Here is a 14,266-nt window from a genome sequence, read left to right on the forward strand (position 1 = left end):
AGAAAGCCCGCGCACAGCAGAGAAGACCCAACACAGCCATAAATAAAAAATAAAGTTTAAAATAAAAAGAACAACTACAACAAGTGTTTGAAGCTGGTCTCTATTGCAGAATATTGTGACCAAAAGGCACTTCGGAGTGAGCCTTCACCTCCCAGTCGTGTTCGAATAACACCTCACTGAATAAGGAAACTATGTAAGTTTATAGCTCATTAATCTTTTTTTTTTTTACCCAGCAAAATGAATTTGTTTGGAAATAGCAGAGGAATTGCAATTTGTGACGTGCAAACCATAGGCAAGTCCCTCCTTAATCTTTCTTTTGTGTCAGCTTGATATATTGTGTGTTTGGGTTTTGATTTTTCTATTTATTTATTTATTTATTTATGGCTGTGTTGGGTCTTTGTTGCTGAGCGGGGGCTACTCTTCATTGCAGTGCTCGGGCTACTCATTGCCGTGGCTTCTCTTGCTGTGGAGCACTGGCTTTAGGTGTGCGGGCTCAGTAGTTGTGGCATGCTGCTCTAGAGCACAGGCTCAGTAGTTGTGGCTCGTGGGCTTAGTTGCTCTGTGGCATGTGGGATCTTCCCAGACCAGGGCTCAAACCCATGTCCCCTGAATTGGCAGGTGGATTCTTAACCACTGCATCACCAGGGAAGTCTGGTTTTGATTTTTCTTTTTTCTTTATGTATCTATTCACCATTCAGTAGGTGTTTATTGTTCTGCTATGTGCAAGGCACCCTGATGTCAGTTTGGGGAGGAGCTGGAGATGCAAATGAGATACACCCTTGCTTTCAAACTGCTTACCCTGTAGAGAGAAAGCAAAATACACATAGAGAGTGAGAGAAAGGGAGTTCAAGAAAGGACAAGTCTCCTCTGAAATAATTCTTCTTAAATGTATGGCACCTGTCTTTCACTCCTGATTGAAGACCGCTCAACAGCAAACAAACCACAGCAAATCGATAATGACCAAGAGCCGATATCATCGTCTATATTGAAACTGTGACTAAGGACAAAAGATCCCATTCCTGTTCTTCAGATAACAAAAACACCACCGGATTTCAACCCACGAAAAAATATTGACTCAGAAATGTCTGGCTTTAAATTACCTTACCAGGTACCAATGGAAAAATTTTTTTTTAAATAGCTAAGATATTGACTCTGCCCTGAGAGAATTTATCACGTAGTGGGGAAACCTGCTTAGGATTAGCAATCACGCGAGGTATCAGAGCTGAGATCCTCTGAATGACTCTCCACTTAAAGCTCAGCTATTTTTTTGTTTTTCTATCAAAATAATTTATAAACATCCAGGTGTTAGTATTGGGATTGGGTTTTTTTCTTTTTTTAGGTCTTATCTTTTTCGCTGGAAGAAAATACTGCAAAACATTTGTTGTCAAAGGAATGGTATGTACAGAATAAAACAAATCCTACAACTCAGTTTAAAAATACAAATCGCCCAATCAAAAATTGGGTGAGGGCTTCCCTGGTGGCGCAGTGGTTTAGAGTCTGCCTGCCGATGCAGGGGACACGGGTTCGTGCCCCGGTCCGGGAGGATCCCACATGCCGCGGAGCGGCTGGGCCCGTGAGCCATGGCCGCTGAGCCTGCGCGTCGGGAGCCTGTGCTCCGCAACGGGAGAGGCCGCAACAGTGAGAGACCCTCGTACCGCCAAAAAAAAAAAAAAATTTAAAAATTGGGTGAAACACTCAAATAGACACTTCTCAAAAGAAGACAGAGAAATGGCCAATAAGCATATGAAAAAGTGCTCAACTTCTTATTAGTCTTCAGGGAAATGTAAATTAAATGAGATATCACTATACACCTATCAGAAAGGCTTAAAATTGAATGATTAATACCACCAAACACGGTGAGGATGTGGAGCAACCAGAACTCATACATTGCTGGTAGGCCTGTAAAATGATACAGCTACTTTGGAATAAAGTGTGGAATGTTCTTAATAAACCGGAACATACACCTACTCTGTGACTCAGCAATTCTTCTCCCGAGAAAAAAGACACCTGTCTACACAAAGACTTGTACAAGAATGTTCCAAGCAGTTTTATTCATAATGTCCCAATACTGGAACAACCCAGATATCCATCAATAAGAGAATGAATAAACTTTGTTAATTAATACACTGAAAAGTACCAAAACACACAACAAGAAAAAATAATAAGCTACTGATATATGCGGCAACCATGATGAATCTTAAAAACATGCTGAGTGAAGACGCCTTACTCAAAAGAGAACACGTTGCAGGATTCCATTTATGTGAAGTTCTAGAATAGAACTACTAATCTACTCCATGGTGGAAGAAAAAAGAAAGTAGTTGTTTCCTCTGTCAGGTGGTGGTGCAGACTGTTTGAGAAGGGACATGAAGGAACTTTGTGGGGTGATGGTAATAGGCCGTATCTTGATAGCGGTTTGGGTTACAAATACATATGTATTTGTCAAAACTCAGCAAATGTACAGTTAACATGTGTGCATTTCATTGTTCATAAATTTTATATCAAAAGACAAATTTGGTAAGCAAATACTGAACTTTAGTTAATAATATACATGCTGAAGTATTTAGGAGAAGTGTGTTGATGTCTGCAATTGACCTTGAAATGCAGCTAAAAATATAATAGAGCAAATGGGTAGGTGAACAAACACGTGACAAAACAAGCATAGTGTAAGTTAATAGCAGAACCTAGGTCTCAGGCATGTGGGTATTTGTAAAATTCTTTCAACTTTGCTGTCTATATGTAAATTTTTATAATAAAAAGTTGGAAAGGACAAAAATAATTTTAAATACTTTTTAGAAGTAAAACATTATGGTATAAACATTGATTATAATAAACACATGAAATAAGTATATCTATGTGAATATTTTTTAAATAAATTTATTTATTTATTTTTGGCTGCATTTGGTCTTTGTTGTTGGGTCTTAGTTGCTGCACACGGGCTTTCTCTAGTTGCAGCAAGCAGGGGCTACTCTTCATTGCAGTGCGCAGGCTTCTCATTGCGGTGGCTTCTCTTGTCACAGAGCTTGGGCTCTAGGTGTGCGGGTTTCAGAAGTTGTGGCATGTGGGCTCAGTAGTTGTGGCTCACGGGCTCTAGAGCGCAGGCTCAATAGTTGTGGCGCACAGGCTTAGTTGCTCCGCGGCATGTGGGATCTTCCCGGACCAGGGCTCAAACCTGTGTCCCCTGCATTGGCAAGCAGATTCTCAACCACTGTGTCACCAGGGAAGTCCCTATGTAAATATTTTTTTAAAATAATTGTAGTCAGGATTGGTATCATCATAGTCTATCTTTAAAAAAACCTGTCATTGGGGCTTCCCTGGTGGCGCAGTGGTTGAGAGTCCGCCTGCCGATGCAGGGGACACGGGTTCGTGCCCTGGTCTGGGAAGATCCCACATGCCGCGGAGTGGCTGGGCCCGTGAGCCATGGCCATTGAGCCTGCGCGTCCGGAGCCTGTGCTCCGCAACGGGAGAGGCCACAACAGTGAGAGGCCCGCATACCGCAAAAAAAAAAAACAAAAAAACAAAAAAAAAAAACCTGTCATTATTTCATACTGGTCCATATTTCTTCACTGTCTGCATATTTATCTTTTTAAATGACTGTGTAATAATGCACCAAAATTACTACACCAAAATCAACTTAACTGTTCTCTTATGATAGGCATTCACAATAGAAGAGGCCATAGGAAAAGACCCTAGAATGAAGGCCAGTCATCCCAATCCTTCTCTTCCCATCTCTGCTGGTTACTTTTTTGTGTGTGTGTATAGAATTTTTTTAAAATTCATTTATTTATTTATTTATGGCTGTGTTGGGTCTTCGTTTCTGTGCAAGGGCTTTCTCTAGTTGTGGCAAGCGGGGTCCACTCTTCATCGTGGTGCGCGGGCCTCTCACTATCGTGGCCTCTCTTGCTGCGGAGCACAGGCTCCAGACGCGCAGGCTCAGTAATTGTGGCTCACGGGCCCAGTTGCTCCGTGGCACGTAGGATCTTCCCAGACCAGGGCTCGAACCCGTGTCCCCTGCATTGGTAGGCAGATTCTCAACCACTGCGCCACCAGGGAAGCCCTAGAATTTTATTTTTTTATTGAAGTATAGTTGATTTACAATGTTGTGTTAGTCTCAGGTGTACAGCAAAGTGATTCAGTTATATATATACACATACATATACATACATACACATACATACATATATATATATTCTTTTTCAGATTCTTTTTCCTTATAGGTTATTACAAAATATTGAGTATAGTTCCCTGTGCTATACAGTAGGTCCTGTTGGTTATCTATTTTATATATAGTAGTGTAGATATGTTAATCCCAAACTCCTAATTTATCCCTCCCCCACTCTCCCCTTTGGTAACCATAAGTTTGTTTTCTGTGTCTGTGGGTCTATTTCTGTTTTGTATATAAGTTCATTGATATCTTTTTTTTTAATTCCACATATAAGCGATATCATATGATTTTTGTCTTTGTCTGGCTTACTTCACTTAGTATGATAATCTCTAGGTCCATCCATGTTGCTGCAAATAGCGTTATTTTTATTCTGCCGGTTACTCTTTATATGACCCTGTCTGGGCAGGTTACCTATCTCACGTGTTCTCAATCTTCTCATATGTTAACTGAGGTACTGAGACTAAAAGAACTCAACAGCCCCTGCCTGCTGTGCCCTTTGTGCTTTGATAAGAGTGGTATCTAGTTTTTCATTTACTATGAATTAATACCATTATGAATATAATTTTAGAGTACTACTTTTCAAGTTATAAAAGTAATTAATACTGAATAAATGAAATGCAATCCGTTATGAAAAATTAAGAAAATGTTTAAAAGTTCAAACAAAAAAATTAAAATCAAATTCCTTCTGCCCAAACATTATTGTCAACATTCCAGTGTGTCTCCTTCTAAATCAGATTTGTCCATTTTTTTAATGTTTAATGATTTGAACATTTTAAAAAGGATCTGATGCAGGTTGGGTTCTCCAGGTGCAGACACTGATTTGGGATTTGCATGCAAGATACTGATGAGGAATCAACACCTACGGGAGTGGGAGGGAAGCAGGACTAGGCAGAGAGAAAAGTGGAACTTCAATCCAGGCTCCAGGGAGCCTCAACCCCAGGATGTGCTCTGGGTTATATATGATCTATCAGAGTTGCAGAGCATTGAGACAAAATAGCCAGGCCCTGTAACCCCGCCTCGATCAGCCATCCGTTGCAGGCCACCCTAGGAAGCTGAGGCACGTCCAGAAGGAGTTGAGAGCTGAGGATTGTGAGCTGACAGCTGGACAACAAGTCCCACCTTGAAGTGGGATCTGGGACACACACGTCTGTGCCCACCACAGCATATTTTCTGTTTTGATTTGCATTTCTTTCACTATTAGTGAAGTTCTAAAAATGTATTAAAGTACAAATCTAACCATGCTTTAACACATTTCCAATCTAATGTGCAACCCTGACTCCAAATAAGGAGCCACTGAAGGATTTGGCATCTTGAAGTGCCTTTAAGCCCGGATGCAGTGGTACAGAACAGACAGTGATGAGGCTGGATAGGAAAGGAAGGATAGAACCAAATTAAGGAGAGAGGAGAGAGGTTGAAACTTTATATAGTCTGGGAACACGGGAGTCACTGAAGGTCCCTGAATAGGGGGATGGTGTGACAAGATGGCGATCTATCACAGTGATTCTACCAGAATATGTCAGCACAACAATCCAGCCCTACCTGACAAGAGACGACCCTTCTCCAGCCAATCTTGCAGGAGTTTGACCTTTCTGAATTCTTCCCTGTCTAGTTTTCACTGGCCAACCACCCAGCCATCATGAATAAGTTAAGGTGAAAGACTGATGTGGGCGGCAACAACTGGTGGTTCAGAGAATACAGAGAACAGTGTAGAAACTATACCTGAACATGATCCAGGCAAGGAATGCAAAGCTGGAATTAGAGTCAAAGGAATTTCCTTAATATCCTGTTCATAAATTTATTTTTTAATATCAGCAAAAGACAATTCCCTTAAGAGAAAACTTAGAAAGATGAAAAAACAATTTCCACACACTTGAAAATGAGGCAGAAAAGCCAAGAAATATGTCAACAGATGTTCAAACTCAATGGTGAAAAAATTTTTTTGTTTTAATTAAAATAGCAATGAGGGACTTCCCTGGTGGCACAGTGGATAAGACTCCATGCTCCCCATGCAGGGGGCCTGGGTTCCATCCCTGGTCAGGGAATTAGATCCCACATGCATTCCACAACTAAGAGCTCACATGCCACAACTAAGGAGCCCATGTGCTGCAACTAAGGAGCCTGCCTACCGCAACTAAGACCCGGGGCAACTAAACAAATAAATAAATAAATATTTTTTAAAATAAATAAATTAATTAAATAGCAATGATATACAATTTTTAACTCATAAAGTTGTCTGAAATCTCTGTACTTTTATTTTATTTTTCTTTGGGGCTATGCAAAAATGCAGGCAGCATGAACCTCAAGTTTGCACCACTTTGCCTTGCCTCTTCCACCCTCAAATCCCATGGGGGTGAGGCATGGCAGCCTAGGTGGATGCTAAGCATGCAACTGAGGGTTTAGGAAACCCCAATCTTTTAAAGAAGCTGCTAGCAAACCTGCCCAACCTTTGTCCTAGAGGGAGGCATTATCTTTATTATCCTGCTCAGCAAAGAAATCTTCCCTCGGTTCCAGAGGGAGGTATTATCTCTATCTTCCAAGGCTGTTTGCTATACAAACATCTTTGAAAACACAGTCCAGAGCAAAAGCCATCAATGCTTCTGCTCAGAAGGCATGCAGAAACACAAGAGACCCATAAAGAATTGTCTTCCAACAAGTTTCTTTTTTTAAGTTTGTTTTCCACAGTGTGTTGCTACCAGTTAAATTTCTAATCAGTTTGAGAAGAAGGGTAACAACGTGTTTTCCTCCACTCTGGGACATAATTGGTAGTGGCACATAGTAGGCTTTCAGTGAATATTTCCTTTTTGATTACTGGGTATATGAATGGATGAATGGCAAGATAAATTCTTGAAAAACTTGGGGTGCAATTATAATGAAACTTCAAGATCCACTGCAAAATTCTGATCTGCCAGTTGAAAATGTCTATCAGTTATTTCCCTCCATCTTCTCATTTGCATCCTCCTGACCGTCCTGTAGATAATTAGTGTTTTTCATTTTTAACTGCCCACATTTAATGTCTGCTAAAGAAATTACACACATTAGAGTCTCTAATGCTAAGAGCTCAAACCTTTAAAACTATTCAGCCCCCTTTATAGCTTTGCAGTTGTATTGTGAAGTCCAGTATCTCCCTGAGAATTCCAGGGTATACACACCTCCATTTTGCTTCCTACCTGGTCAGGAGGGATAAGGAATTATTGAACATTGTCTCGTTTTCTTTTTCTACTTTCAAATAGAGGATAAGAATATGTTTGGCATCAAGTGAAGTCATCTGATGAGTTTGGGGTAGCTTTCTCCACTACGGTGCAACATTTTAAGAGTTGATTTTCATGAGCATCATACTGCCCCTAGGTCTGAAAAAATATGCAATTACAAAATCTTTTAGCTGCTTATTGCTACTGAAGGTTTGCTGCCATATCACCTGTACCATTCAGTGATTTAATTACAAACAGCAACCTCCACTCTGACTAGTTCAGGCAGGAATTTATTAAGGGGCATTGGGTACATCAAAGAATCTCTTAGAGGACCACAGAGCCAGGCTCTGGAGCTAGGCAGCCAAAAACAAGGTCCAACCATGCCATGAAGGCCACTCTTCCCAAAACACCACTGTCAGTGCCACTGATCACCAATGACCCCCAGAAATGGACCACAGAAGCTCTGCCACTGCTATTTCCAAAATACTGGATCCTTTTCCAGAGTAGAAAAATCAATGCCCCAACTTCCTGCTCCTCAGCTGAAGTCATGTCACACCTGGATATGTCTGACTAGTGAAACCCAGGTCACATGCCTCAGGGCATCCCCGGTTGCAAGGAAGTCTGGGAATGTGAGTTTTTTGGTTTCAACCTTGGGAAGGTAGAACATATAATGTAGGAAATGATCAAAATATATGTAGTCTTGTAGTGGACATTATCATCAATAAGTCCTCTGCCCATATCCCCTTGACCCTTTTTGCATTTTTACACATGGCAGGAGCACTCCTAATAGTCAGCCAGCACTTTTATCTCTTTGTTGAAGAACTGCTCCCAAAATAGCCTTATACTATGGTCTGAATATTTGTGACTCCCTCAAAATTCACATGTTGAAATCCTAAACCCCAATGTGTTGGTATTAAGAGGCGGGCCTTAGGGAGATTATTAGGTCATGATGTTTTTGGATTAATACCCTTAAGAAAAAAGACCTCAGAGAGCTATTCACCCCTTCCACCATGCGAGGACACAGCAAAGAGGCACTGTCTAAAAACTAGGAAGTAGGCTCTCACCAGACACCAAATCTGCCAGCACTTGACCTTGGACTTCCCAGCCTCCAGAACTGTGAGAAATAAATATCCGTTGTTTATAAGCCACTGAGTTTACAGTATTTTTGTTGTAGCAGCCCAGATGAACTAAGACACCTTACCCCAGATCAGGACCCTCTGAGGTGGGACTTTCACAGAATCCAAGCTCCCCAGTGGGAGTGAACCTGATATCACATCCCTGCTCACCTATTTTTCCTGTCCCACTTTCCCACACTCCTACCAGTTTGTCCTGGGAACACTTACTTTCACACAAATCCTCATCTCAGAGTTTGCTTCTGGGAAGCCCAGCAATTACCTAGAATTGGACCTAGCTCATGGTAAGCACTCAACAAGTATTCATTAGAAGGAAGGAAGAAGGCACTAAGTTGCTACTCATGACAATTTCCACCATATTCTCTGATCCAGGTTCCTGGAGGTGGCTTACAAAACAGGTCCTTCCCATCGGGTTCTCTTACATCATTGGAACAGGCATCATCCACACAATCAGGAAGAGAGGAGCAGAACAGCTGACACTGAGGTGCACTTTGCCCAGTTAGTGGGGAGTCTTGCCTTACAAATTATATAATTTTGGACAATTTACCTAACCATTTTTGGGAGCCAGATGTTTCACCCCAGGGAAGAGAGGTACAAACATAGAAAGGGCAAAGTCTAGGATAAAACATCTAAGATTGGATTGTACTTGAAGGTATAAGTATGAACTTTTGGTTTTGGATAGATGATAAATAGAAAGATATACCTATGTATACACACACACACACACACACACACACACACACACACACACCCCTAGCTGAGCATATGTAATTCCTACCTCTGTCCACTGAGAAGCCAAAGAAGCAATGAGTACACCAGCAGCAATGTGATACCCAACACCTAGATCTTGGTTTTTGTTTTTGTTTTATTGAGGTATAGTTGATTTACAATGTTGTGTTAATTACTGCTGTACAGCAAAGTGAATTCGTTATACATGTATATATATATGCATTCTTTTTCATATTCTTTTCCATTATGGTTTATCACCGTAACAGTTTCTTGTGCTGTACAGTAGGACCTCGTTGTTTATCCATTCTATATATACCAGTTTGCATCTGCTAATCCTAAACTCCCAAACCATCCCTCTCCCTCCCCCCTCCCCCTTGGCAACTACCAGTCTATTCTCTATGTCTGTGATTCTGCTTCTATTTCATAGAGAAGTTCATTTGTATCATATTTTAGATTCCACATATAAGTGATATCATATGACATTTGTCTTTCTCTTTCTGAGTTACTTCACTTACTATGGTAATCTCTAGTTGCATCTATAGACCTTGGTTTCTAAATACCATTCTCCTCAAAAGGAACCAGAGCTCCTCGGAGAAATGGCTAATTCCAGAGCTAAGGCAGGGAAAGTATATAATAAACCTGGAATATCTTATACCAGAAAGTATGGAAATTCTGAAAGAATGATAGGAATATGTCAAAATGGCACAGGAACCAGCCAAATGGTTCCCACTGGCTAAATTTGGGACAATTTTAGCATCAAAAGCGTGACAGCAGTTGATTATAATCCGTTTAATAAAATAGGAACCCATGAGCTCATACTAAGATAGATAGATAGATAGATAGATAGATAGATAGATAGATAGATAAATCGTAGAGCAGGGGGGACAGGAAAGTTTTACCTGACAGTAGAGGGTCAACTAATAAATGTAGAAGAGATGATGGAAGGGATGATTAGCATTTGGAAAACTTTATAGTAATAATTGTTTTGGTCAAGGAGCAAAAATGGATACTAATAAAAGTGAGTGAAAGTGTGATCAGAAACAATCTTGACATGGTCTCAAAGTATCTCCAGACAAAATACTTATTCATTAACATTACATTGAAAAATCTGGCAGATGTCTTCTTATCAAATGATAGAAGTTCACTTTATCAGTTAATGAGACCAGTCAGCATCATGTACCTTCTGATGTGACGCACTGAGAGGAATATAGAATCACTTCTGTGTTATTCTTGCCAAAAATGCATACCTAAAATCCAATCATGAGAAAACATCAGACAAACACAAACTGACAGACATTCTGCAAAGTAATTGTCCCATTCACTTCAAAAACGTCAAGGTCATGAAAAAAGGAGAGACCAGGAACTGTTCCAGATAAAAGAAAACTAATGAGACATGACAATTAAATGCAGCACATGATCTTGGATGAATCCTGGACCTATAAAAGACTGTATTAGGGGAAAAAAATGTAAGATATTTCTCAAGGACCATTTTAGCTCCCAAAGTCTCCATGAGGTTTACTGCATCTTTTGTTGGACTGCACCATTTCTCAACTTCTCCTTCTGCCCAATTATGTTTCCTTTCCCTCCCTTTTACAGTTGTTAGTCCCAAAAGCACTCCTTGATAAATATCTTGCCATTAAACTCCATCTCAGAGTCTGCTTCCTAGAGAACTCAACCTGAAACAAAAAGAGTGAGTAGGATCTTAACAAGCAAAGGTTGAGGCGGTATGCATTCTACACATGAAAAGTAGCCTGAGAAAAGTCTTGTATTGGAAGAGAAACAGCGTAATTGAAGGGGGGAAAGGATGACTGGAATCCAGAGAGCAGAAGGCAGCTTGATATGAGATGAAGCTGAAAAGATAGGTTAGGGCAAGCCCATACAGGATGCTGTTGGCCATGTTAATGATTTGAGTTTGTTGTAAGAGTAATGGAAAGCTGCTGGAAGGCTGGAGAGTAGAGTGGGGGTGGGGCAGACAGTGCATGATAAGATGGGCAACTGGAATAGATTACTGTTACTGTGGCAGAATGTGGAAAACAGATTTTAGAAAAGGGAAAGAGTGAACTTGGAAAGACTAGTAAGGAGGTTACTGTAGTTGTCTAAACAAAACATGATGGTCATCTAAACTAGATGGTGGAGATGAGGATGGAAAATTTTGGATTGATTCAAGAAATATTGAGAAGGTAAAAAAATGACACAACTTGGTGATGGACTGGATATAGACCATAAGGAAGGGGAGGTGTTAAGGATGACACCTGCGTTTTGGTTTGCTAAACTGAATAAATGGTGTCATCCAATGAAGTAAGAAACATTAAAAGAGGATCAGGTTTAGTGGAAAGATCGTGAGTTTTGGACATAAAGAACTTGAGCTTCCTCTGACAACCAAATGTGGGGTTCTGGAACCAAGGAAAGAGAATGTTTCAAGAATGAGGGAGAGATCAACTATGTTGAAAGCCATAGAGAGATAAGGTAATATGTAGCTCAAAAATATCCATGAGAGAGCTGCTTCAGAAGAATGATGAAAGTAGAAGCCAGGTTGGACTGGGTTGAGAAGTGAGTAGGAAGAAAGAAAACAGAGACACTTTTCCTTCCACTGCAAAAAAACAGGAAACATATTAGCCTAAAAGAAAAATGTCCTAATTCTAACCAAATCAAATATCAACTGAATTCAAGCTCCACTGGGGATAAAAATTAATCTCAATGTATACGTGTCATTTTACCTAGTTCTCTGAACTCCAAAGGAATGGAATTAGCTCTAGAAAAACACAATAGTTGTTACCAATGCTATTTGGGTTAGAAAATAGCAATTCTGCAAAGAAATTGCTACAAAAAAATGCTACAAAAAAGTCACTTCAAGAAAGTGAAGCAAGAATGTCACTCTTTGTTAGGCTTTACCTGATCTACTCCACTCTAAGTCAATGATTATCACCTAATGCAGGCAGAAGATATGGACATCTCTGTACAAATTCAATAAGCAAACATCCTGAATTTAAAAGCCCAACATACTGATGGCATATTGTATCTTTGCTCTCTTCTCTGCCTCAAACAGGATAATACGTATCTTTAGCTTTTAAAGTTCATGCCTTCCTCTGTGCTCTACACATAGGATACACCTTCCCACAATGCTTTTCTCCCATATCCAAAACCTTATCCAAGTTCCAGGTCAGCTTCTATCAGTGAGTCTTTTCTGGTTATACCCATATCACACCTTATTTGGGAAACCTTAGCATTTGTGCCTTTGCCAACTAGGTCTTGCTCTCAAATTGCTAAATATTTTCCACAATAGATTATGAAGTCCCAGCAGGCAGAGACTATGACTCCTCATTCTCTTATATGTTACAAAGAGTCTTTATGTACATTCGAATTAAGTGGAATATTGTAAACTAATCATAATTTACACTGTTCAAAACCCCATTTTCATCTCCATATCCCAATCCTCAAATTTACCTATAAATAATAATAGCTAACATTTATTACTATGTATCATTCACTGTTATAGACACTTTTCACATATTAACACATACAATTCTCCCAACAACCCTATGATATAGATATTACTATTCTTACTTTGCAGATAAGGAAACTGAGGTACAGAAAGGCCAAGTGACACAATTAGTAAGTGGCAGATTTGGGATTCAAACCAACACAGATACAGGAACCCACCTTCTTAACTTTTTAGCAACAGAAAAATAACTCTAATAAAGCCTGGTCCTACATGCCTAGGTTTACTGATGTGCAAGGATTAAGTAACACAGTTTAGGAGCCAGAATTTAAAAGAAATTCTATTCTATTTAATCGCAAGTTGTGCATTTTCTATGTCCCCTACCTGCGCTCCAGAAGAACCCGCTGTGTTCCTGACAGCCCATAGGTGGCGCTGCAGGGACAGGTATGTGCTCAGGCCTCGTCAATGGGAGGAGCTGATACGGGGCGAGGATTCCGTCCGTAGCCCAGCGGTAGGAAGAGCCTTAGGAAGGGGAGGGGACGGCGAGTGTTGTACTGTGCGCAGGCGCAGGGCCGGGCACTCCCCCAAGAGTGAGGGCTGCTGGGCCCGATGACGTGGCCTGGCCCCGTCCGATCCGGTGAGCCTCCGGGAAACCTGGCGGCGCCGGAACTGTCCGCGGCCTAGTCCCGACGCGCGTGTGCTTGTGAGCCGGAGCCGGGGACTGCGGCAGCGGCCCGGCCTACGGGGACCCGACGGGGCCGCTGGCATGGGGGAGTGACGCGCCTGCGCCCGGTGTTCCGCGGCAGCGGCGAGACATGAGGAGACTCCGCAGCGGGGGCAGCGGCGGCGGCTCCTGATCCCCGGGATGGAGGAGAAATACGGCGGGGACGTGCTAGCCGGCCCCGGCAGCGGCAGCGGCGGCCTCGGGCCGGTGGACGTGCCCAGCGCTCGGTAAGGGACCGATCGGGCTCCCGCCTCCGGAGCCGCTCTCTCCCCACGCCTGCCCGACAGCTCCGGACACACGTTGCCCGGACCCTCCCGGGTGCACGCGGGGCCCGGCGTCCCTCCCGTGCGGCTGACAGCCCGGAACGCCCTCCTCGGTTCCGTACTCCCTCCCGCGACAGCTTTCATTGGTTCCGCCATTCCCCGCTGCAGAATGAATGCTCTAAGATCCGGGAAGGTTCTGCTTGAGTTTCTGGTTTTCAGGGCAGACCGTTAACCTTAGAACTGCCAGCCAGTTCAAGTGAGAGGTTTTTCTGACCTATGAGAAGCATGTCTGTTAGCTCTTTCTCCCTGAAATAGTAGTTTGGTGATACTTAACCTTTCTGATGTCTGCCTGTGTAAGTTAAAGGAAGGGTCACCATCATCTCTTCAGGCGAAGAAACCAAAAGTACAAACAGATGGACTTTGATGTCAGGTTAACCTCGCAAAACAAGAATCCACCCCGCCATCTAGTTTTTCTTTTCCTTTCTTCGCTTATTTTGTTTTATTATTAAGTAAGACATGTGTGCTCATGGTCAAAAAATTCAAACAGTACAGAAATTCGTAGAATAAAAAGGAAACAGTCCCCATTACCCTCCTCCCCGCAATGTTCCCACGAACCCCCAAGAGGTAA

General features: G+C 41.8%; 1 protein-coding gene and 1 long non-coding RNA gene across 4 annotated transcripts in view; one reads left to right on the top strand and one right to left on the bottom strand.

The window, feature by feature from the left end:
* Positions 1-2,858: 2,858 nt before the first annotated feature.
* On the bottom strand, positions 2,859-13,677 carry LOC132516866 (uncharacterized). The gene is made up of 2 exons (XR_009539490.1): positions 13,036-13,677; positions 2,859-3,225 (listed from the first exon to the last, which is right to left on the bottom strand). It is a non-coding gene; the product is annotated as an uncharacterized LOC132516866 (long non-coding RNA).
* Positions 13,241-14,266, top strand: part of SLC30A5 (solute carrier family 30 member 5) — a 29,624-nt gene continuing 28,598 nt past the window's right edge. For all 3 annotated transcript variants that reach the window (XM_060143048.1, XM_060143051.1, XM_060143049.1), the window contains exon 1: positions 13,241-13,602. In XM_060143048.1, coding sequence (XP_059999031.1) covers positions 13,517-13,602 — 86 coding nt within the window. In that variant the 5' untranslated portion in view covers positions 13,241-13,516. The remainder of the gene's footprint in view (positions 13,603-14,266) is intronic.

Source organism: Lagenorhynchus albirostris, chromosome 3 (genome assembly GCF_949774975.1).
Source record: "Lagenorhynchus albirostris chromosome 3, mLagAlb1.1, whole genome shotgun sequence".
NCBI lineage: Eukaryota > Metazoa > Chordata > Mammalia > Artiodactyla > Delphinidae > Lagenorhynchus > Lagenorhynchus albirostris.